Source organism: Squalius cephalus (assembly GCF_949319135.1).
Source record: "Squalius cephalus genome assembly, chromosome: 6".
Lineage (NCBI taxonomy): Eukaryota > Metazoa > Chordata > Actinopteri > Cypriniformes > Leuciscidae > Squalius > Squalius cephalus.
This window is the reverse complement of record NC_137127.1, coordinates 13,983,092-14,010,020: the sequence shown is the minus strand read 5'-3', so window position 1 is coordinate 14,010,020 and position 26,929 is coordinate 13,983,092. Positions and strand designations below refer to the sequence as shown.

The window sequence follows — 26,929 nt, the reverse complement described above, 5'->3', positions numbered from 1 at the left end:
CTCACATCCTGGTCTGTGCTTCCGCTTCCTTTCAGCCTGGTATGTCCAACACTTGTCATTTAGCGCAAGTTGTAATGTAAATTATGTAATGTAAACATAATTTATCTCAGCTTTTGCATACTTAAATCTGCATATTTGTGATATAGGCGTTATTTACCTTTATAAAGGTTTATTTTTAACCTGATTGAATGTATGCATCATCTTTCATGTCAAATTCTTACATTTGATAATAAACAATAAATTAAATTATAATAAAACACTATTGGGCAGTTAACAATGAAATAATTTACACCACAAAATTACAACTGCAATAAATAAAGTTATGAGATTAATGTTTTAAATACCTTTTTGAATATACAAATAAGAATTCACTCAACCGATTTGTTCAAAACGCTAAATTATTCAGTAAAATAACAGCTGAGTGTTGCTTTGAATGCACAATAGTTCTGCTGTGATCTGTGTTTGGAAGTATTTTCGTTGGTGAAATAGAACAAGAATAGTCAATATTGTGTCTAAAATGTAAGTAACTACTTGTTTATTGAACAATAAAATCAATGTAACATTTGTAATCATGAAAATATTCTGCAAAAAAGCTCCCTTGGTCGTGTTGTGCTACTTAACTACAGTTAAACCTCAAAGTGTCTGAATAATTTTTGGTCCCAAAATTTTATAATTTTCACTGGTAGTCCACTGTATGAAGAATTTTTGGGTATAATATGTCACAGTTTACTTTATTTTGCTATCCTCACTTACATAAATGAATATAAAATAGTGACACTATATAGTGCCCTGCACCCACTAGTAAAAAAAATATATAAAAAATTTAGGGCTGTCAAAAGATTAATCGCGATTAATCGCATCCAAAATAAAAGTTTGTGTTTAAATAATATATGTGTGTGTACTGTGTATAATTAAATTTGTATATATAAATACACACACATGCTTGTATATATTTAAGAAAAATGTGAAATTTATATATAAAAAAAATATATTTATATATAATATAAATTATATATAAATATATACAGTATATGTATGCAAATATTTCTTAAATATATACATGCATGTGTGTGTATTTATATATACAAAATAATTATACACAGTACACATACATATATTATGTGAACACAAACTTTTGCGATTAATCGCGATTAATCTTTTGACAGCCCTAAAAAAATTATATCTGGAGTCTGATTTTTTTTTTGGTTTGACTGTATAATATGTTATAAATAAAAAACTAAACATTTTGTAATTTTACCTCAGTATGTTTCTACTGTGAGTTTCTTTATGTGTGCCGTTACGCTCATTTGTATTGATCTCTCCACAAAAGACAGGAAGCGAGACTCAACAGCACGACCTTGTTACCAGAAATGCATCTATTATCATTCACTGTTTAACAATAAACGTAATAAAATCTTCTTTCGTTTCATTGCTTCCCTTTTTTATCACTGAATTTATAATCAGGCTCCTTAAAAAAAAAAAAAACTTGTTCCGGACAAGCGTTAATATCCAGCCCTGCAGAGGAAACTAAGGGTTTCAATACACAGAACGAGTAATCAACAGAACTGAGAACAGGTGAGAAACTAATGAGTAACTATGGAAACTAAATGACCAGGAACAACAAATCCAAAACACAATGAAACTAAACAGAACCCTGACAATAAGATGCAAAATTTGGATTTTCCTTCTTTGAAATGTTTCATAATTCTTTCATTTTATACAGAGACTGATATTTATACAACAACCTGCAACATTTCAGTTAGCTGGGCATTTTTCCAGGACCGTTTAGCTTCCATGACAACACTGACAGTGGCCTGAGCAATCGTTCTTCACAGCAAATGATTTATCAGCTCTTTGTGGGGAAAGTCCACAAAGGACTGTAGTAACTGCCTGGAGCAACAATATTCATACAGAACTGACCAATTCCAAAGCTGCGTTGAATATTGCAGATAGATCTGCCTAACCTACATAGGTTATGTCAAATTTGTGCAGGAACAACAATATACATAATCTTTATCACATGTACATATTCCGTGCTAAATTACGATTTTGTCTGTCAAAACTGAGAAAAAGATTAATGGTAGAGAAATAACAGAAATGAGATAAGAGAAGAAGAGGGCAGATGTAAGACAGTCGTTTATCTAAGATGGACATGATAAAGCCAAGAAACAAAGCAAGACTCCTCCATCTTCCTGACCGAGTGGGGTTTTTTTTTATCCGGCAGCAGCCCGAGCATTTAACTTACAAACTGATTAAATTGTTGCAGCCTCGGAGGAGAGATAAAATGTGAAAAAGACAGACACAGTCTGAAGGAAGAAAAGGAAGATGGTGTCACTGAGAGAAGCTTCTCTGTGCGTCACGCAGGTTATCTGGAGGACAGTGAAAACTCTGCAGGGAGGAAAAACACCATTTCTTGTAAGTCCTCCCAAAGCCTCTTTTACGATCAGCTTCTGCCAACTCAATTAAGCAAACACACTGCAAAGCTGTCTCACTCTAATGCAACAGGACGATACGGTTTGTGTGCTCCTCGACTTGGCTAACTTATTAAACAAGATTTTCAAATTCAATTATGCAGTTTAAATGAACAAAACCATTTAAGACCATGGTGATCATCTGATGCAATTGTTATTTAGCAGATGCTTTATAACCCAAAGTGAACTGCACGCTACTTTCTGGGAAAGGTGAAGTATGTAAGATTTTATTTTGTTTAAATACATTCTCTTAATCCAGTTTATTGTTCACTGACTACTATTAGTATGCCATTCATGGCCAGAGGGTGTTTAGCTGGTGTGGGAACATGACTGGTGCGTTGCATGGGAATAAAAATTCAGCTTTGGTTACAGAAGTGCAAGCCGATATTCGTTGCAATTTGACATTCAAAAATTAAACAGTTAAAGGGTACATAACATGCACAGTTTCACCTAATCTCATGTTAATCTTGAGTACCTATAGAGTAGTAGTGCATCCTTAATATCTCAAAAAAGTGTTTAGTTTTATTATATTTATAATAGAAAAATACAGCTTTCCGATTCTCTCCGGAAAAAGCTGAAGTCCTGGAGGCGGAGCTATAGAGTCAAGCGGTAGTGCTTGATTTCCAGCAAAAGACAGAAATCTGATCCAGTTGTACTTACATGAATGGGGTCTTTTATCACTGGGACCGCTCCACGTTTTAATAGCAAACGATTTGCAAATCCAGCGTCGACCTGAGCCTTGTTAATAAAACATTCGTCACTGAAATGACCAGAACACACAACCGCACTTCCTACACTCCGTTGCTGCCCCGGAAAAACAAACTGCATCCACTGTTCCTGTAACACTGGGTTCTTTGGAAAACTGAACACGGTAAGCTTTCCCTCACATCCAAATACACACTTTTTTATAGACATTCTTGAACAAATCCTATGCAGCGCTGCCGATGATTTCCTGTTGAAGCGCGTTGATGTGCGCGGTCTCGCTCTCCTCTAGTGGACGTGCTCGCGGGCGAGCTTTTCCGAGAGAAATGCTCATATAAGGAGTTGCACTCTGATCTACGTCATTAGATCCACGATCTAAAAAAAAACAGCCGAAACTTGTACCAACCCGGAAGTAAGATTTTGACATAGAAATTCTCCGTTATTCGTCCAAAATATTTTTTTAAAACTTTGCCCATGTTTAGCATGAGAATCTATCTCTTTAACACTGTAAACAACTCTGAATACATGAAACACCATTGTACCCCCCCTTTAATGAACACATCAAAGAGAACGGGGTGTTGCAATGCAACTCGCTACAATGGACGCAATACCATATATCATCATCATGCACCAGTTCAGAAAGACAAATGTACCAGTTAACTTTAGAATGTTACTCAAATAGTTGAGGCGTCAAGTCCAAAAAATGAGCCCCGTGCAGATACGTTGGATGGGTTTATTATAAGCAAGAAGCTCGCGTTTGCTCTAGACAGTGTTCGCCTACTCAATTGCAAACTCATGACGCATTGCAACACAGCTAAAAGCATTCCTAACATGTAGTTTTATGGAAAGTAGCCTACTTTTAACTAATGAGACATGTCTTCACAAGCACCCGTAAGAGCTGTGATGTCTGAATTGGGGGAGGGGGACATGTGACACAAAATATTCTATATTTTTGTAATTCCGCAAGGTGCCACTAGTGTCGCAGAAATGTAATACTTAAACTTTAAGCGCTCAAGCACACAAAAAATGACAGCATAGGTAGGGCCCTATGAATTTTTTATGACATAGGGCCCTATATAGATAAGAGGGACTCGGTTAAAACCGGTTGCAAATGTCATATTGAAACACTCTAAATTTCTGCCAGCACTTGGGTGACCTTACCTCTTCGTTCTCAATCTTTAGGGTGGCCAGGCGGGACTGCAGCTGCTGGAACCTCAGGAGGAGTTCTGCCTGCACAGGAGGCTGGGCCGTGATCTGACACACCTGAAAACAAAAACAAAGACTTCCAATTACAAGAAATCAAGATGACAACTGCCATTAGAGAACCTGCTCTTATAAAACATAGCTCCCTAAAGGAAGAATCTCAATTCAAACAAATAACCAACACCTGGCACAAGCATTATAACTGCTTCTTATGACGCAAAACCCCAGTTGCTTTCATTGACCGAGAGAGTACAGGCATAACCACAAAACAACAGGTTATAAACCATGCGCAGACATGATATCAGTGACAAAATGGCCAATTAGTGAGAATAAATCCAATAAACACTCTCTAAAAAAGGCTTGAGGGTGAGAAATGCAATATGATTTGCTCTCAGCGCTCTGCGTAAACACCGCGCCGCCAGCTGAGACTCAATAAAAGAAGGATATGAAGCAATCCTGACCGCATATAATTCAGAATTTCATTAAGATGCTTTTCTCCGTTCTGTATCCTGTATGATCTCATACGCTTCACCACTGCCAGAGACAAGATTAACGTGAGGTTAATGGATGGGAGCTGCCGATGGGAGCTGCATGTTAAAATGAAACGTAACGTCTGCTTACAGGTTATTTGGAAGGCGAAGGGTGTTGGGTCAGTGCTACTATAGTACATATTAGTACTACATGTAGTATATAATCATGTCTTTATCACATATACACTAGAATTCAAAAGTTTGGGGTCAGTAAGATTTTTTTTTTTTTTTAAATAAGGATTCATTCAACTTGGTAGTGTGTGTCTTAAAATATTTAAAAAAATATTAAATTTAGAAATGTTAAAGATGAAATGTATGTTATTGTTATTTTACCACAATATTACATTTAAAGTGAACAGAGGGGTGAATTTATCTTTTTTTTTTTTTTTTTGGTGATTTTTGCCTTTTATTGGGACAGGACAGTAGAGAGTTGACAGGAAGTGAGGTGGGAAAGAGACGGGGGATGGGATCGGGAAAGGTCCACGAGCCGGGACTCGAACTCGGGCCGCCCAAGCGCAACAGCGCTACATGACGGCGCGCTGACCACGAGGCCATCGGCGCCGACCAGAGGGGTGAATTTGATATAATTTCACTATTTTGGGTTGAGAGGTGAAGAAAAAAAAGAAAAAAAAACCTTTCATTCAACTTTTCACTCTTCTATAATACTATCATCCTCTAGTTAACAATTAGCAATGGATTTGAAGAAGTTTGTTTGTTCCACTTGTTCCAATCTGTAAAATAATATCAACATTTAAAATAAAAAGATTAAAAGAAAGCTGAAGTTGACAAACTATAACATCTCTCTCATTCCCTAAAACTAATATGAGCTATTTCCATTCAGTTAATGTTCTTGCTTTTCTGTGAATAATCAATTTATAATTATTAATTATCATCCACCTTATTTGTCAACATGGAAGTAAGTGATTTTCTGTAAATGTGCAAGACTTCCCAATCATTATCCATCATAGGTAAATAAAGTGCAGTAAAGGGTAAAACTATTTGCGCTACAAACCAGTGTGTTTATAATTACGATAATATATCAAAATAATTTGATGATAAATACTAGTTTACAATTTAAAGGTCCCATTCCATGGATTATTTTTATTATTTTATAATGTTTCCAGGGGTGCCCTTATAATGTTAGTATGTTTTTTAGATCAAAAATTGTTATAATTTAGAAATAAAAGGTATATTTCCTAGCCTGATTTCATTCCCTGGTTTGAACACTCTGTTTGAAGGGGCGTGTCTGCTGTGAGACTTCAGTGTAAACGCCCTCTGCTGTGATTGGCTGACATGCTTGCATATGAAATATCTGGCATTACATGTGGAACTATCTGGAAAACTTTTACTATTACAGCTATTATACGTTTTTACTATTACAGCTATCAGGATTAACGAATCGTGAGAAGTTTTTTAAGTATTTAGATCTATTCCCATCACATAAAAGGTTGCAGTGATGATGAGCATTAAGCAGATGACAGTCTGTTGATCGCGTGAAAGATCTTATCATTGCAACGCAGTTTCTGCACTCTCACTAATGATTTCACCAATGCAAACATGAGGTATATAAATACAGTAAGAGCTTCGTTGTGTAGTGTAACAGCGTCATTGATTTCATAAAGAGTTTTGGCAAGTGTCCATATAAACTCGCGCTGTGTCACAGCTTGGGCGATTGGAAAGGGATTGTTCTTTGATCGCTTTCTGTATATTAATCACAGTTTAAGTAAGATTATTTTCATCCTACTAAGAGAAACGATGTGAAGTTGATCGCTACTTCCATATTAAATCACTTCTTACCGCTTGCTGGAATATAGTTGAAATTGCCCCCTTCGTCAGTATGAAACGCTGAGAGAAGTCTGCTTGATATTATCCCAGGTTAGAAAAACAGTCCGTGGTGAAATGGACAGAGCAAACTAACAACTTCGAATTAAACTTTTGCGGTATCCGATATATTATAGATAAACATCAACCACGTCTGTTGACATTTTGCCATCAATACGCCTGTGTTCCTGTGGGCGGAGGTTACAGTTCTAGTGACATCATTAAAGAAGGAAGTAGAGGGGTGTAGTCCAATCCAGCCGTTTTTTGTAGTCAACTTCTGTTAAATAAAATATCTCGCTTGGCATTGAACTTTGAGCTTTATAATTTTACAGATATCATTTATACTCTAACAACAACATTACACACTAACTAAAGTTTGAAACATGGGATCACGAAGAACGGGACCTTTAAGGAGCATTATGGTCTGTTTTCGTACAGCTAAAATAACTGGAAGAGGATAGCAGCGGAAGCCAGATAAATTCAAGTTATATAATACAAAATATGTATTAAAAAAAACCCATAATAATACTACAACATAACAGACTGCTAAGAAAATAAACCCATATAACCTCATCTCAGTTTACATGGTGTTAAGATGTAACTTAAACAAACAATGGGTGTCAGTGTGGTTGCTACTGTGTGTGTGTACATATGTACGTGGGTGTGTGGGTAAGGATTTGTTTAAATCTGACCTCATCTCCCATATGTGGTTGGAACTCAAATTTGACGGGTGGGCAGAACGCGGTAGGGTACATTTCCATGAAACGCTGGCGGTCACTACGGGGATCCAGACTGTCCACTGCGTTCTCAATGATGTCCAGGCCCTCGTGACGAGACGTCTCCAGGTTATATTCAGCCGAAAGGTAGGTCCGCAAAGCTCGGTTCAGAGAGGCATGATATCCCAGATCACAACACTACACAGGAAGAAAGAGAGGAGAGAAATGTTACCTATTAAAGACGTTGGGTTGTTATTGTTAACTAAACTAAACTAAAACCATTTCCGTTACTTGTAATAAAATAAATGTAAATTGAAATAAAATTTATCTCAGTTAGTTGTCAAGGCAAAAATTCCAATTTTTGTTCAATCACTGTTTAGTTCTAAATCTGAAATAAAAATTAAGTAAACCTATAAAGTCACACTCATTTATTTAAAAAATATACACAACAAAATGACAGAAACTTGAACTGAAACAAATTAAAATGTAATTGGAAAATATAAATATAAAACCCAACTAAAAAAAAAAGTATATTAATGATACTAAAATAACATTGTAAAGATGTCCCTCATTCAAATGATTAAATGGAAAATATTTCTTACTTCATGAAAAAGTGAGAAAGATATTAGCAAAAACAATTATATGCATTATTTGTGTAGTTTATGTTTTATCTATAATGTAATAATTCCCATGCATCCACTGATAGTGATGGGTAATGAATTTTGGCTGTGCAAACCTATCAATTCATAAATTTGGTAAATAAGTAGCATTTTCTGGCAAGTTCTATCCCAATTTGTCATCAACAGTACATAAAAATCAATCATGATTTAAGTCATGATTTTTCAAATGTGAAACAGGATTTGAAAGTTGCATAAGCAATCCTTTAACTGACACTTTTACTGTAAAGTGTAGTTAAATTTTGAATGACCGTCCCCTGTGAACTGCAAGTGACATCTCTTGAATTGCATCAAACTTACAACCTCTTGGTTACCAGCCAAGATTTGTAACCACTAGGCCTTGTTAAGCAAAATGTCAGGTCTGACTCAAAGCTAATATCTGAGATTCCAAACACATTAACAAGAAGGGCCCAGCATGACGTACCGGTCTATCAGTAACTGTGGCTTATTGACCTAATACATACTGACTGTGTTTTGGTGTGCTGTCTTTATAAGGCCTTGGACTCTGAGGAGAGTTGTAAACAAGCCCAGTAGCCTGGTCGTTTCCTGGCAGGAATTTCCATAATTTAATTTTGACTGATACGGGAGTCATGGGAAACTGAGATGTCCTGGATAATAAAATATGGGGGAGAACTGGGCCATCCTTGGGGAGGTTATTTAAGTTCTGACTGTCCCTGGAAGATCTGCCATATCTCGCACCAAAAAAAAAGTTCATTTTATTTAATTATCATGATGGCCAGCTCTGCTTGTCGGCCTGCTGATTGTTTTAAGAGTTTTGATGCCCCTTTTTCATTGAAAATAAAATAAAATAAAATAAAATAAAATAAAATAAAATAAAAAAGTTTATAAAATAAAAGTTTTTGCATTGTGACTGGTTTAGTATATCAAAAGGACCCATAATGGAAAGTCCATGTTCGATAGCATTATGCATGTCTTTAATACAAGACAAGGTCAAGTTCTTTATCCTTTAAAGAAATGTCTGAAAAACTGACTGCGCATGCATACAGTATCACCCAAACACTCTGTCTCTTGCCAGCCCCCTGCAGAGAGTTTTTGTTTCATAGATGAACATAATATTGCTGGATGCTCAGTTTATAAATAAATGATGCTGACTGGATTTGACAATGATTCAGGCCACGGCTACAAAATAGTAAAGGAGCAGTGCTGAGTAGGGTGAAGTGTGAAAACGTACATTATAACAGTAGTTGGCCTAAAAAAAGACTCAGGCTGGCTGATTCACAGAAAAGTGGGTTTTAGGGCCAGGTGCCGCCATTTCTCCATTCATGCTTAAATTGTTTTGCCATATTCAGAGGCTGAGGCACCTACAGGACCTTAATATGAAAGTAGGACAACATCCATCTCATATACACAAGAGGGTACAATAGTCCACATTTAAAAGAAAATGTCCACCTGGAAATGGAATTAGAAAGATTTAAAGGGGTCATCGGATGCCCATTTTCCACAAGTTGGTATGATTCTTTAGGGTCTTCATGTAAAGTTTGTAACATATACTTTGGTTAAAATTCCTAAATGGTTGTGTAAAACAACACCCTTTTTACCTCCTCAAAAACAGCTCTGTTCACAGCGACCCGTTTCGGTGCATGTCTCTTTAAATGATAATGAGCAACTGCTCACCCCACCTCTCTCTTCCATGTGGGGTGTCCACACAAGACACAAAGTTCTGCCTTGGCGGACAGTATACAAATGGCTAAAGGGTGGAAATATGCTAATACGGGACAGTGTCAGTGGTTGTGGGCGGAGCATGAGAAATATGATATCATATTGCTCAGATAATTCAAACGGCTTGGTTATTGACTTTTTGAGGATAAAAAAAAGACATTTCATTGTATGGTGTTGTGTCCAGACACTGCAACGACACATTTATATACAAACACCATATAAAAGTGAATTTTGCATCTGATGACCCCTTTAAATAAAGTAATTATGTTAATTCAATAAGAAATATTTAATATTCTCAACATTTTCTAGGTCACTAATCAAATAAGCAAACATGTGACACTGATATGAACTCCTTCGTAAAGAATGTCAGATTCTATTGAAGCTCTTTGGATCATCTGAAGTCATGCTGGAGAAAATAATCATCAGGTGTTACATAAAAAAAACTGGACCAACCGTATATCATGAACTTCTAAAATTCATGTAAATATGGAATAAAGAATTTTGTATTAAACTAGAAATAAAAATGCTAAATAAAAGCGTTTTAACTTGGTCTCATACTTTTGGAAAAGGCCTCTGGTTTCTCCACCCACACGTTTAAACCACCATTATTTTCTTTGCTTATTCTTATTATACAGTATGGGTGTCCAAACCTGCTCCTTGAGGACCACTGTCCTGCAGAGTTTAGCTCAAACTTGCCTCAACACATCCGCCTGGAAGTTTTTAGTATGCTTGTAAGTCCTTGATTAGATGTTTGGGTGTGTTTAATTGGGGTTGGAGCTAAACTGCAGGACAGTGGCCCTCCAGGAGCAGGATTGGACACCCTTGCTCTAGAAGGATTGTTTTTTTATCTCACACTGAGCACTTGTGTGCCACATTTTACACAGACATTGTGTTAAACTCCTAATTCTTTTTTCAAACATGTATTTGACAATCAGGCCTTCATAAAACATCTTCAAATAACAGGTCTGTGCGGTTGTTTGGAGATATGAAAATGAATGCAATTTAACCACAGTGTATTTTCTCATATCTCATTCCTGTCAGACACGCCCGCATTTGAAGTCTCAAGAGCTTAAATTTGAATGCAACGTTGACAGAACTCTCGCTGAGGAATCTATGCATTTCCTCAGATCAAAGCAGGTGTAGACAAAGATACATATTCAACCAAGAAACCGGTGAAAACGGCAGGAGTCTTTGTCATTTTTAGCCATCCCAGCAGACCTGAGGTCAGTTTGAAACTCTATTTATAACTGTCCTACTTGTCACATAAACTTTCTTCATCTGTGAAAGAATCCCTGCACCTCCTTTTCTTTCCCCGGTACTTACGTCTATTAAATCAGACAAGTCGTGAATGTAATACTTGAAGATTGAAGCATTAGTGGCTTCGAGCGTCAGCAGGTATTCGTTCCGAGCTTTGATCGACTTCAGCTTGTTCTCCGAGTACTTGGCTTGCCTCTGATGAGAGAGAGAGAGAGTGTAAAAACGAAACAGACAGAATTTGAGAAAACAGGTTGAAATATAAAAAACATGCAAGTGAGCTTTTATCTCTGCATGCAGTTTGTTCCTTGAAGATTTCTTGTGAAACAACAGAGAGCAAATCCTTCCAAAAATAACAGACATATAAGCTTATAGACTGCAAAAAATCATCATACAGATTATACAGACATATGTGGAATAACAGAGAACATCTACATTGCTACAAAAAATCTAAAAGCAAAGGATGTCATTTGAAGTATTGTAAAGTATAAAGTATTGCTCATTTCCTGTATCAGTAAGGATACTGCGAACATTCAGACCCACTTAGTCGTCTAACTCAACTGACTGACCAACAGACAGTGACTCATGCTAACTTTCATATTTTAACCTTCCCAGTTCCCACAATGTCTCGTTCCATGAAGCATCAATGGAAAAAACAATCCCGCAGCTGTTAAATCATTTGTCACAGGCTTTAACAAAAAACAGAGCATAAAACGGTGCTATTCCTGTTAAAAAAGGGTCAGGCATGGCTTCTATCAAAAACATGACTGACGCATTAACTTCACTTCAATAATAATAATAATAACAAATAAAATTAAATTAAAAAAAATTTTGCTTGTTTTTTTATTGTATTTCTATTTTGTCTTTCTTTTGTGTATGAGGAAGCGCATTACAAATACTACTAATAATAGCAAATTAAATGAAATCTGGGTCATATTTTCCACTAATTTGCAGTACAAATATTACTCTGATACATTCAACTGAATTTTACAAAATATACTTTATAATTTTAAATCACAAAATTAGCTTTTTATTTCAATAATATGTCTACTTAGAATATTGTTTTCTATTTCTGTTAAATGATGCAGACAATTCTTGACAAGTTTTACCAGTCACAGTTTCATTGGATGGTTAATCATGGTCCTGGTTATGAACTACTAAAGACCATTTCTTATGTACCTTCTCCTTCATCTTCTCAATCTTCTTCACAGAGCTCCGTCTCTGGTGTCTTTCTTCTAGTCGAATGTGAAAGACGGGATCTACAACACGTCCGATCTGCTTTTCCTCCTGCTTCTCTGCCTCTTTCAGTTTACTCTCAGCACTGATGCTCTCCGTGTGATACATATGGTAGGTTTTCATCACCTGCGGGACCAGAGGTCAGAGGTCAAATTTCAACAACAGCCAGCTGAGCTCTAGAGAGGTGCAGCAGCTGCTCAATCTGAGCCAAAACACTTTCATCATCATACTTAACTCAAATCAATTCTGTTGTCCTTCAAAGAAACAGCATTTTATATTCCTTTGTATGTATGTAAAAGCTAAAAAAGCACCAATCGACGTTCTAAAATAACATAAATGCATAATTTTCTCCTTCATATAACTTCATTTGCTTTCAAACTACATGCTTGCAAAGAGGAACCAAAATAAATTCATGGAAATTCTAGAAAATCTCTTTTTTTTACCATACTCAACTTCTTTCATCAAACCCGGAGCCTTTTTAGATGAAACGCATATTGAGTACTGAACTCCCGTGAAGAAATCCAATTACTAAGAAGTGAATGTGCGACATAATGGTAAATGTTGCTTCAGATGGCATGAGTCATTGTTTTGTTTAGGTGGCTATTAGTCATATTCAGATGAATTTTATAACAAGCATTAGGATGTGACTCAGAGCTTATGAGCCTGTACTAACAAACTAATTATGCCCACAATGTCAAACTCTTCACAAAGAGCGAGTGCTTAATCGACACTAAAAGCTTTTTCACGTTGTAATTGATGTAGCATGGGCATGGCATGACTGAACACTGCATGCAGCTGATATTCCAGACACTCCTTTCCTATAAATGTATAAAAAGATGTCAGTTTCTAAGAAAGTAAACGGTGTAAAAGAATTAATGATTGGAATAACTTTTCACATGTGAGAATGTGTTTGTTCGCGTTTTTATAGTTTGGTAACTTTTTAATGTCGTATTATTTGACACCTTCGTCTTGTTGTATTGTTAGTTTAGCAAAATAATCTGCTGAAATCTATTGCATATATAGATATTCATTAGGGCTGTCAAACGATTAATCGCGATTAATCGCATCCAAAATAAAAGTTTGTTTTTACATAATATATGTGTGTGTATGGTGTATAATTATTTTCTATATATAAATACACACACATGCATGTATATATTTAAGAAATATTTGCATGTATATACTGTGTATATATATTTATATTATATATAAATATTTTATATATAAATAACACATTTTTCTTAAATATATATGCATGTGTGTGTATTTATATATAGAAAATAATTATACACCATACACACACATATATTATGTAAACACAAACTTTTATTTTGGATGCGATTAATCACGATTAATTGTTTGACAGCCCTAATATTCATACATGCGTCTTACTACGGTTGCAGACGCACAGAGAACTTGCTCTCAAGTGTTCACGGACCCGTGTTTTGACCGTACCAATATGGCGGGCGGCTTACGTATAGCAAAAGCCACTAGAAGGCAACCTTTAGCCAAAAAAGCGCTAATACTAGGGCTAATGCTAACTCTGCAGCTGTGGCGGTACGCAGGGAAGGAGACCAGAGGCTGTTTTTTTGTGAATGGATGTCAATGGAGAAGAGGCTTTACTACACTGAATATCAATTGTTCCTAGGGTATTGCCAAGTCAAACAAACCCAGCCATAAGTCTCTATGGCCACGTACACACTGCAGCTAAATTCAGTTGTAAGTTCACCTTTTAGTGCTTAATCATGTTCTGTACACACACAGTTCAGTCATTTACATTAGTGACAACTGAATTCTACAACCGAATTAACTCTCGAAAAATGCAGGTTGTGACGAATTAATTTACATAAATTCTATGCAGTGAACTGAACTGAACAACTAGTTGTTAATGACGTATTTTAACATCTGACGTATTTTAACGTCCATCGGAAATGTTTCTCCCTTATTTATGTGCAGTGCAAGAAATCACAGGGAAAGCGGTATAAGCCTTGACTCATTCGTGTTGCCAGATCTTGCTAAAAAAACAAGCCCACAAAATAAACCGAAATAAATCCAAATGCTTTATGCTGAAAAAAAAAGACCAAAATATCACCACATGCAACAGCTCACTTTAATTTTCGGGAGTGAGTTGTGTTCCGTACACAAGGAAAGATAATTTAGGGGACTCACTCCTGCATTTAAATTTTTGTTGTTGTTAACTAAAATTACTAAAAACTAAAATTAAACTCAACTTAAAAAGAATTTATGGTAATTGAAATAAATAAAATCAATATAAAACTATTTAAATATAAATTATACTAAATTAACTCTGGATATGGCTCATGTACATCATCCAATATAAATGCAATAGATTTCTGACCCTTGTTTTATTGCCTGCCAGGCAAAAATTGTTAGTGCAACTGTTTAGAAAGTGGTGGAGGGCGAGTAGCACAAATGGTGGAGGACGATATACTCTCCAAACTTTAATCCTTAAGTGTAAGGGGTTTGTTATATTTGCAAATCCTAAATATGAGCATTAGCATGAACTGCTAACAAGAAAAACAGTAAAAAAAAATATAGATCACAGCTGCTGTTCTCTCATGTTTTTCTGTCAGTCTTGTTAGCAATATATGCTAACGCTTATTTAGGTGGCAAGTTTCTAAGTATGATTGTAATGTTTTTGTGCCTTGTGCTCTGTAAGCCTCTTGCAAAGCCTGACGCTAACGCTAAAGCGCTAAGCTCCGCTCATCAGCTTGCCTTCTCCTCAATCAAAGGTGACTGAGCACCAAGCTGATTACAAGGAGCCATTCACGATTAGACCCCTGAACACAGAGTCAGTCCAGGCCATAATCACGGTGGCAGTCACGCAGCATTATAATTCATGGTACAGTAAAGCCTCAAAAGAGAGCCTGACTATAAAACGTGGACCAAGCTAAATATTGTTCATAAATATGTACAGTCGGAGCAGCACAGTGCACTGCTGTCCATGGCTGTATAATTAGACACATGGCTAGAATGGCAGACCAAACCATGGGCCCCGCTCTCCACTTACTGGTCTGGAACTCTGTTTACATTTCTGCTGGTTTTAGAAGGACCAATTTTAGAGTCACACCAGACCTGTTATTTTACTGGCTGTGGCTGCACGGAGGGTTTCTGATGCAACGATCCCACAAGAGTGTTTCCCTCCCGAAGGCTAATTCAGGTCAAAAGGGATGATACACTTCTACAGAGATCAAAAGGAAGCAATGGTGTGTGGTGTAATTACCAGAACAAACATACAGAAAATGAATAAACGTGACAGCTTTAAAATAAAATAATCAGGGCTGAGGTTTCTCGAAGAGAAGACAAACTAAATCATCATTTCTAAATGAAACCCATTTAGTAATTTTGAAAGCTTGTTTCAAATGTTGGGTTCACTGTTTTGTTGGAGAAAAATGTACAGTCTTATTCAGCAAAGATGTATTAAATTGATCAAAAGTGAGAGTAAAGAGTTATATTGCCATCTCAAATAAATGCTTTTCTTTTGAACTTTCTATTCATGGTTTCCAAAAAAAACATTAAGCATCTGATTATCATCAATTGCTTTCAACACTTAATAATAATAATAATAATAATGATTTTTTTCTTGGGCAGCAAATTAGCATATTAGAATGATTTCTTAAAGGGATAGTTCACCCAAAAATGAAAATTCTGTCATCATTTACTCACCCTCAAGTTGTTTCAAACCTGTAAGAATTTATTTTTTCTGCTGAACACAAAAGAAGATATTTTGATAAATGTCTGTAATCAAACAGTTGATGGACCCCATTGACTTCCATAGTATTTTTTTTTCCTACTATGGAAGTCAATGGGGTCCATCAACTGTTTGGTTACAGGCATTTTTCAAAATATCTTCTTTTGTGTTCAGCAGAAAAAAGAAATTCTTACAGGTTTGAAACAACTTGAGGGTGAGTAAATGATGACAGAATTTTCATTTTTGGGTGAACTATCCCTTTAAAGATCATGTCACTAAAGACTGGAGACACTAAATACTATCACAGGAATAAATTATATTTTAAAACATTAAGGACAAAAATTTGAAATTGTAATAATATTTCACAATATTACGGTTTTTTTTTTATCAAATAAGCATTAGACTTCTTTCAAAAGCATTTTAAAAACTCTTACCAACCCTAAATCTTTGAACGGTAGTGTAAGCTGAATCTGAATATCCAATGTACTTCACTGCGATGTAGAATAGAAACTGAAATGCCGACAAAATCAGCCAATCTGAACATATCTGATTATTTAAAAACAGCACTGAGGATCAAGATTATAGACCAATGGCATTCTACCATGGGTGGAGCTAGTCGCACAACAAGTTAGAAATGGAAACCAATTGTAGGTCATAACGTTTTGCTTTGTGACATTTTTTGATAGTTACTCAGTGATATTTAAGACAAAAACTTATTATCATGGAAGATGTATAACATATCACATAATTTGCACGTCATCCCATTGTTTAGTTTGGACACAAAGAATAAAAGTAGGGCTGTGTTGAAAAAATCGATTCACCGATTCTGAATCGATTTTCATATTAATTTCTAAAGATCGATCCGTAACTCAGAGGATCGATTTTCCCCGTGAACTTTAACTTTCCGCGTCATTGAATTCACGCATGCGCGCGAGGTGGAAGGACATTAAAACAACGTCAGTAACGTTAAGCAAGCGGTTGCTTTGAAAACTCCAGAAACGATCAAAGCTCCGATCTGGCCACAGTCTATGGATCTGGCACCATTTCGGGTTCAGAATCAGAAGCAATGCAGAGAACGAGCTTGACAAAAGCAAAGGTTTTCTAAAGGTTTTGTAAGTTCAAATTTTATTTACATTCTGATAGAAATGCGCGGTTGGCGGTTACAGCCGCGGACTCCGCGGATAAACCGTGGATCAAGCGGATGACGTGACGAAAAATTATATTTTCGGATGGGTGGCGGGCGGTTAACCAATCATATAAAAAATATATGCATACATTAAGCGGATGGCGGGCGGGTGCTGTTTTGAAAATTGGTCATAAACGTTGGTGCGGACGGATGAGTTTTGTGATGCGGTTGAAATAATAGCCCATCCGCACATCTCGTTGTCTGTTTACTGTGAAGCCAGTAACCAACAATCTGTTTACATTTGCACTGGCTTAGAACAAATGTGTTCTAAATGTTGATCATTAAAATAAAAAATAAAGGTGCATTTGCATCTGAACTGTAGGAGCTTTTTGGAAAATTCTTAATGTCATTTTTAATAATACGTCAGGTTCGCGTCTAAATAATCGGTCTACTGCTGCTGATATACCTCTGCGTCCTCGGTCGTCTACACCAGTGCAAGTTTGTGAAAGCAGTTGTATCAACACTCTGGAAGGGGGATTGTTCTTTACAACCACCAATATTCCATTAATTTGCAGTTTAATGTCTATAATAATAGTATCAATATGTTGCATAACTAGTACAGTCATGTAATTCAGGTAACAGCTGGAAAAAATTGCTTTTTTCAAAAACTATTATCTAAATCTCGAAGATCGGATCAAATCGGATCGAATCGAATCGAATCGAATAATGATAATCGATTCAAGATCTTGAGAATCGGAATCGAATCGATTCTTGAAATTTGAATCGAAACCCAGCCCTAAATAAAAGCAACAAAAGCGAACAGAGATTTAATGGAAAAACACGTAATACTAAGCGTTGCAAACAAATAAACACAGAGAGTCCTCAGTCTGCAGGTGGTTTTTAAGACCTGGGAATATATTAGCATCTTATTAAGACCGCAGGGAAAGCAAAGTACTCATGAATCTTCCGAGCAATTGCAGTGGACCTGAGAGCTGTAATTAAAGTGTGGGAATTAATTATTGATTATTGGTATAAACATCATAATCTGCCAAGGTCTTTTACCATAGTACACTCCTGGGTTTAGCCGGAAGAAATGCATAGCAAAAAAAAACTTTTACACTTACAAAACTTACAACACTTACCGTGTAGAGCTCGTTGAGGACTTTCATCAAATCCTCTTGCAGTTGAAAGGTGATTTCTTTACTCTGAAGAGAAAGAGATACAAAAAGGAGGCATTAGCTATCAGATCACATTAAACTCACTGACAAAATATGAAAGCTGCATGTGTTTGTGTGCAATTAAAATGTTAGTTTTGCAAGAGATTAATGGGCACACGCTCTTCACCTCTTACACATAGTTGAACTGTTTGCTTCAACTTTTAGCAGCTTGCGTGGATTACCTGCACGAGGCTGATCTTTCTGTCTCGCAGACCACTCAAGACTCTCACTAACCCAATTATATCTCTACTGATCTGATTTCAAGAGCCATTCCCAGCATCCCAGTGCTCAGGGGTGCTATGAGCAAATCATTTTGCAACAGTTAGAGCAAGACCTCCAGTCAATCTTGAAAAATCAGAGGCCACTATGTTCTTCAAACTAAATTATACTCACAGTGTATGACTGTGGAATGAACTGGAGATGCTATCAGCATTTTAGTCCATGTGGGTTTATTTAGAAAATAATTTGATGGATGTTTTAGGGTGAATCTCATTAATCATACAGTTGTAATCAAAATGATTCAACACCCATTGCAAAACAGGTTTATTGGCAAACTTTACAGACTTTCAGCTGTTTGCAATGAACAAATCAAACAAAAGTAATTGAAATACCTCAACACAAAAAATGTTTCCCCAAATTCAACTGAAAATGCAACTTTTAATGACTTCTGGAGTCTCAAAACTATTCAACCCCCTGAATAGAATCCCTAACAACAGCACAAATCTGCAAAACAGGTGTTGTCTCAAGCACACCTGGTGCGACTATTCAAGGGCTTCATTTAGTCATTTTTAGTCCTTTAGACTTAATTTAGTACTTCAAAAAGAGGGAAAAAAGTATTTTTTATTATATAAATGTTGAGCATGCATCCATTCATCAATAGAAAGTGACTTTGGGTTTAACCATCTTTTTGCTACCCAGCATAAAATAGGCCTCGTTTACACTGCAGGTCTTGATGCCCAATTCTGATTTGTTACCTTTATCCGATTTTTTTGACCACCCATTTACACGTTCTTTCAACTGTGACCCATATTCGATTCATGCGTTTACACTTGCCATACTATCTAAAACATTGCGCATGCTTAAAGGGTTAAATTCTCTTGCACAGATGGGCGGACACAAAATATGCTTGATGCTAGCTCTGCGATATATGCGAAGTTCGCCAAACATCAGCATGTTTTTGAGGCGAAGGAGGACGAAAAGTGCCATCATTGCGCATAAGCTTCAGTTATTGTGTGTGAGAGAGATCTCAGGACTGGTGGGAGCATATTGTGTTTAAATATTGGCTTTAACGAGGAGCAGTGGGGCTGAAATTTTGTTGTGTACAACGTTTGTTCACATTCCTCTCCTACGACGACACAACCTTTCGTCGGGTCATCCGTCCCTTTGCAGATGCACGTCGGGGTTTCTCTCGTCATTAAACCGCGGAGACGTTGCCTAATGCCTCAGAAAATCCGATCTGCCTGTTTACATGACAGTCGCATTGGCACATATCCGATTTATTTCCACATATGAATGAGGCCTGAAACCGATCTCGAAATATCCGAATGCATGCGTTTTTTCCATAAACATGTCATAGAACACATCGGATCTGTGTCACATATGAGCAAAAAATCGGAATTTGGTCACATTTCACTGACAGTGTAAACAAGGCCATAGATAATGAATTTCATATCACTGTTAACCCACCAATCAAAAGAGATGCTACCCAAATATGTCATATTTAAAATGAAATTTCCAACCCAAAGATCGTTTGAATTGACATTACCAAAATGAAAAAAAAAAAGAAGACAGGGAATACATGAAAACGACATTATTTGAATGAAAATTACAGTAAAAATGATCAAAAATGTAGTATATTTAAATAATAATATCTACTATTAATAATAATATATTTTTAATATTTATAGTAATATTTATTAAGCATAAGTATAAAATAAAATGATAAAAATGTAATTAAATAATAAATGTGAAAATGCAAGATGCACAAACATTTAATTACAGAAACAATAATAGTATAATTCTTGTATATATATATTTTTAAACAAAATTATTATTATTTTTAATTTTATTTAAGGGAAATATGATCTGGACATGTTCTTCACAGGCTATGTGATATCAACTCATTCAGACATTTAATTGAACTCAGTTGTGTTTAACGCAAGCATAACAGGTCACACGTGTCGCGTGGAGGGCAAGAGTCAAAATAATTTAGCTAAGATCTTCAAACACCCACACTGCTGTTCCACACTCAACCGCTCAAGAGCAAACACAAGAGCTAACAGCTGTGTGTGTACATGTGTGCACTTCAGCACACCCGCAGGATCTCAGAGGCACACAAGTCTGCACTAAATGCTAAGTTCATCATCCGTGACTCATCGTACAGTACCGACAGCATCCGGGCATGCAGATCCAAACAGGCCTAGAGAGATTATTCACGTGCCATGCCAAAGCTCTGCCTTCAATCAGGCTTCCTCTCAGGCTCATCTAACACCAGCCAATTCTGCCTTTTACATAACCGTTTCCAGCCGATGGTCAAACTGACAAGCACAGTTACATGGAGAGCTGAGGTGGCTCAGCCTATTTTGGGAGCAATCAAGCAGGTTGGCAATAGAGTAAAGGACTGTGGGAAGCAGGGTTTTGTGCTATTTGAATTGAATTAAAATGACATTCCTGAAAATAAAACAAAATGTGTTTGAAAATTTGTTGAAAGTTTTTTTTAAATAAAATAAGAAATAAAATAAAATATTCTTCATTTATAAGTCACTTTGGATAAAAATGCATCAATAAATGGCAGTTATTTACAGTTTCAAAAATCCCAGGCCTAAGTCATGACCTCTACCTTGCATGAGTCCTAGACTTTGCAACTTTGGGTATGTTCACATGACAACAATGTACGAAAAACGGAAAAGTTTTTCCTTTGAGGTTTTCCGCGTACAAACGACAACGTTGTCATCACAATCCCCGTTCACACAGATCTGTGAAAACGACTAAAAACGCTGCATTATTCATGCCAGGCCAGTAGTTGGCGATGTCACTTTGTAAAGAAACACTACACAACTATAGACTGAACACATAATACGCATGCGCATGACATCACCGTTTTCACAAATTCACATTTTTGTAGTTTACACTGAGACGATAACGGTTCTCATAAACTTTTCAAAAGTTTGCGTTTTCAGGTCTCGAAAACGCAGTTGTCGTGTAAGTCAACTTCCAAAAAGCATAAAAAGTTTGCCATTTTTAGTTGAAAATAGTGTCGTGTAAACGGCCCCTTAAATGCTGGGCCTTTACATTTCAAGTGAGAAGATGAGTCATTGTAGCACTACTATCTGCTAGTTGACTTAAAGGACTCTATATATAACCGTATCAAGCCTCTGGGTATAGAAGGTTACATCTTTCCATTAAAATTAATCTGGCTATAAAAAATGTACAACCTTCAAGGCACGAACACGAGAGAGCTGACAGCACCATGCGCAGGGCTCATGATGAAGCCAGTCATGTCAAAAATAGTGAGGAGCCATTCACTTTATGGCAGCAGGAAGCATATTGCGTGGCAATAAAGGTCCTAAATAAAGTGTTGACAGCCATTTAACGTGCATGACTGTTGTAGACAGCTTTACTATATTGCAAATTATGATCAGGGCACTTACAGTGGGATTTATCCTTGAAGACTATATTATTAGTAGCATTGAACCTACTGTTGAAAATGGAATACAATTAGTAAAGAGGAATTTTAGATAAAACAAAAAACTAGGATTCATCAACTACTGTAATGTATTGACAGAAAAACAAATAACATCTTTAACATTTACATTTATGCATTTGGCAGACGCCTTTATCCAAAGCGACTTACATTGCATTTCAAGGCTTACATTTACATTCTTATCAGTTCTTGCTTTCCCTGGGGATCGAACCCATGACCTTGGCGTTGCAAGCGCCAGTGCTCTACTGTTTGAGCTACAAAAAAGAACAAAAGAATCTTTAAAAAAGAACAAACATCTCTGAGTGCATCAGGAAAGACTAGGTTTCAAAAATCAACCTTGGATTTCATAAATAACCTAAGAGTTTTAAAAAAAGCATGTTGTATAAATAATGAAAACAAAATACATGTGACAAAATCTACCCTACCATGATGGAATTCCTCGTTGTACATGCATGCTAGGAAAAGGACGTGCGCTCCAGTGATGCCATATGCGGTTGAATGCACGACTGTTCCGTGAATACAGTACATCACAGATCCTTTAACACTCTCTTTTGCATTTAAATGGAAAGAGTTTCTAGTATTTCTTATTTTCACTGTCAACTTATCAACTGGCTTTTCTAAGATTTAGTTTAACACTACTGTTCAAAAGTTTCAGTATGATTTCTTAAATGTTTTTGAAAGAAGTCTCTTATGCTCAACAAGGCTACATTTATTTAATAAAAAATACAGTAATATTGGAACTATTATTACAATTTAAAATAATATATTTTAATATGTTTTAAACTGTAATTTATTCCTGTGATGGCAAAGCTGAATTTTCAGCATCATTACATCAGTCTACAGTGTCACATGATCCTTCAAAAAACGCCAAACCTTTGAATGGTAGTGTACTGTATGTCACAAAAACAAATTAGCCATTTTTTTCTAACACCAGTCTGCCAAATAAATGCAAAATAATAAATAAATAAATTAAATAATACAAAAAGTGTATGCAAATATGCACAGGTACTCAGATCACAGGTAACTAGATTACAATTTAGAAGATTAATTTTAATGATGAACAAATTTGGCTGATACCAATTTTATTTTCATGTTATGACTAACCAAATCTATACTATTTTGTCTAAATTTATAAAATATATATATATATATATAAATCTATAATTTTAAATGCTACAATTAAAGCAACACCAAAGAACTTTTCCTCTTCGGTCCCCCTACAGGTTGGAAGCGGAATTGTCCATTACCGCTGTCGTACATTAATTTAACCTACCGCAGCATACTGTCACACGCACACTCGCTGTTTATCTAGCACCGGCTTTGGAATGAACGATGTCCACAGAAAAGGTAGAGTATGTTGCATGATTTTATGAAAGTATGCTGTATTGCGACATCAGAAACGAAGAAAAAAAAACAATGACTATTGTAACGCTTGCCGTAAAGCAAGTCAAATTTGTAGTTTCTTATGTCTCATTCGAACTACAGAAACGCTACCTGATCTGGCAAACTTGCATAGTGCGGTTATAGCAGATATAGGGTCGCAAAGCGAATGCAGAAGTGCCTTTCACCCTGTTACGACTTGATGAACCACTGAAACGATTTTGGAAACATTATTTTAAGGTAAAAAATTATATTTAGTGTTGCTTTAAACATAGGCCTCACAAAACAACATTATAATGAACATTATGAACATTGTATATTCGTTTTGAAATTTGCTGAAGATTACATATAACAGATTGTTAGTCTAAAGACTACATGATGGCAAATGTAATTATTAAATATAAAAAACATGGGAAATGAGCATGCATAATAAAAATATAGCAATACTGGATAATATATTGAAAAAAAAAAAAAAAAAAAAAAAAACTTTAAATCCCTAACCTCATATATGAGCAACAATAAGAGTGACTGCCACTAACAAGCCTCTTGCGAGACAGTCTGGAGGTCTGCCTCTCTGTTGCAGCTGTGCCTCTGAGGGTTGAGGGGACAGCAGGGGCTTTGCTCTCCTGTATGTGTGGCTCATTACTGAAACCATGTTGTGATCAAAGGAAGCGGGGTGCACTGATTACAGGGAAGAGCAGTTTCAACACCATGGGTGAATGACTGCCCCCCACCAACAACATCCAGCGCCCTTGAGGAAAACAACACACTGCCCTCTCTCTTCTGCCACTTTTGTGTCACACAGACAGCAGAGAGCAAGAGAATGCATGTAAGAGGTTGTTTTGTTATATAACTAGTCACTTAAGGCCTACAGACACATCAGCTTTGTTTTGAGGTTCCTTCTATCTGGAGTTTCTGTCATGACTCATAGGTCTTCTCCAACGTACTTGAACATAAGGTACTTGTTCTAATAATAACAGCTGTGAGGAGGACAAAGAACACCTGGTTTTTATGTCATAATAGAGTACTACACCTTACAGTAATGGGCAGTTTCCCCTTGTGTTAGCATGCAACAAAAGATCTCTCTACATCAGACCATTATGGCATCATTAAAGGAATGGCTCAACCAAAATTCATCCTTGTGTGTGTTTCAAACCCTTTTAACTTAATTTCTTATTCTGGTCCTTTGAAAATTAGGGGCTTTCACAACGGGTAGTTCAAAGAACTCAGTTATAGTAACTAGCATTCGCACCACCAGTAGAAACTCTGAAGTGAAGTAAGCCGTGCTTGTTGTTGTGACTTTTTTTGACAGCACGGCGGACATTTATTTTGATGCCGCTGAGAATGCCAGAGCCTTGCATTTTCAGTCTGTTTCAATCTGTTTAAAAGTCCTGTCTAATACGTTAATAGATAGAACTGTTATACAAAGAAAGTAGACAGTATATGGAAAAAGTATTAGCGTTTGCCGTGTGGTTGATGTCCAATGTCGCTAGCAGAGCAAAAATACATAATCATGTTTCGCTTGGTCCCCTCAAAGTTGCGTTGAATTTTCTCCTTAGTGTAAAGGTTGAGAGATAATAATCTGTTTGTGAGGCTATAATCTGTGTGTGTACAATGCTTTTTAAAAAATGGCGGGTGGTGGTGTTTCGTAAGCGTTCAGCCAATCAGCGTACACTTACGTCACTGGTAGTTCCTATAGTGCTGGTTTAGACCCTGAAGTAGGACCTAATTTAGTTCCCCCAAAAGGAGTTCCTACAAAACTCGTTCCCAGTTCCTGCGGTGTGAACACGCCAAAAAGTTCTAGGAACTATAAAAAGGTTCCTCAGTTGCGAAAATCCATATATTTGTGAATAAATGAGGGGGCTTGAGTCATTTAGAGCTGTTTGAGTCTTTTTTGAGCTGTTCTGAACTTCACAGCCTCAGTTCTGATTCACTTATTATATTTTAAAGGAACACGCTGACTTTTTGGGACTTTAGCTTATTCCACGTATCCCCCAGAGTTAGATAAGTCCATACATACCCTTCTCATCTCCGTGCGCACCCACCACTAGCCTAGCTTAGCACAAATACTGGAGGTAAACGGCTCCATCTAGCCTACTGCTCCCAATAAGTGACAAAATAATGCCAACATTTTCCTATTTACATGTTGTGATTTGTATACTATATTCTCAGAAAGCGAAGCACTGCTACTTGGTCGGAGTGATTAGCGCAACACCTGAAAAGCACCGTTGTTACTTCTGTCAACAAAACCAACGTGACTAGCTAGCAAGTAGCAAGTAGCGAGCAAATCACTCCGTAGAAGTAGCAGTGCTTTGCCTTCTGAGAATATAGTTCCCAGTATGTATACGGTTAGAAGATGGCTGTGTCTCATGTGACCTTGTTATATGTACACACTGTGACTATACAAATCACAACATGTAAATAGGAAAATGTTGGCGTTATTTTGTCACTTATTGGGAGCAGAAGGCTAGATGAAGCCGTTTATACCTCCAGTATTTGTGCTAAGCTAGGCTAGCGGTGGGTGCGTCAGACAGAGTTACGGCACACACGGAGATGAGAAGTGTATGTATGGACTTATCTAACTCTGGGGGATACGGGGAATAAGCTAAAGTCCAAAAAAGTCGGTGTGTTCCTTTAAAAGAGTGGCCAAAATACTTCTCAAAACTTCACTTTTTGTGTTCAATGGAAGAAAGAAACTCATACTGGTTAGGAACAACATAAAGATGGGTAAATAATGACAGAATTAAAAATTTTTGGGTGAATTCTCTCTTTAACCATCTCAAAACCAGTCAGATCTGCTGGTCAAGCCCTCTGAATAACCCCTGTTTGAGACCAAACTTATACCTCCCACATTCCAGCCTTGTAATTTGCTGTTGTGGTCGTCTCATATGACTCGCATGCATGGCAGCACATAATCTGTTTGGGAGTTGTCCCCCTTCTGCGGCCTGCGCTTGAGGGACCGCCACGTCGTCTTGGTCATGGGGCCGCAGACATCAAACGACAGGCAGGAGGCCATGATTAGAGCTCGGTCTTTAGGAACTTCTCAGAACAGAACCGCAGCCCAGAACCAGAGGTCCCGTATAGCCGGACTTGCATCGTAAATCTGACAAGCGAATACAGGCACACAAACAATCCTGTACCACACAAAACATCACATGCCCCACATCTGAGATAAGCAAGAACTAACTGCACACAGGTACACTTTAAAAGTCTTTAAGTCCTCTTTACACCGCAAAAAGCAGCATATAGATCGCATGTGAATAAATTACGATTCATAAAAAGGTTTGCATAGTATTATAATGCAGTAGCTGAGATAGTCCAAAACTATTTATACAGCAATGACAATCACAGGAAACTACGCACCAAACGCATTGACTAAACATTACCATTTGAGCTCATTCTACTATATCAAAGCTGACACAAACCAAGACGTGCACTGATTGTCATAACAAAGACAAAATGTCATGTAGTATTTCACTTATTAAAAGGATAGTTCACCCA

General features: G+C 36.7%; 1 protein-coding gene across 6 annotated transcripts in view; it reads right to left on the bottom strand.

Moving 5' to 3' along the window:
- srgap1a (SLIT-ROBO Rho GTPase activating protein 1a) overlaps nucleotides 1-26,929 on the bottom strand; it is a 116,988-nt gene that overhangs the window by 45,178 nt on the left and 44,881 nt on the right. For all 6 annotated transcript variants that reach the window (XM_079873443.1, XM_079873441.1, XM_079873442.1 and 3 more), the window contains exons 4-8: nucleotides 18,271-18,333; nucleotides 12,234-12,416; nucleotides 11,124-11,252; nucleotides 7,420-7,641; nucleotides 4,335-4,436 (exon numbers count right to left, since the gene is read on the bottom strand). In XM_079873443.1, the coding sequence (XP_079729569.1) occupies nucleotides 4,335-4,436; nucleotides 7,420-7,641; nucleotides 11,124-11,252; nucleotides 12,234-12,416; nucleotides 18,271-18,333 (699 nt within the window). The remainder of the gene's footprint in view (nucleotides 1-4,334; nucleotides 4,437-7,419; nucleotides 7,642-11,123; nucleotides 11,253-12,233; nucleotides 12,417-18,270; nucleotides 18,334-26,929) is intronic.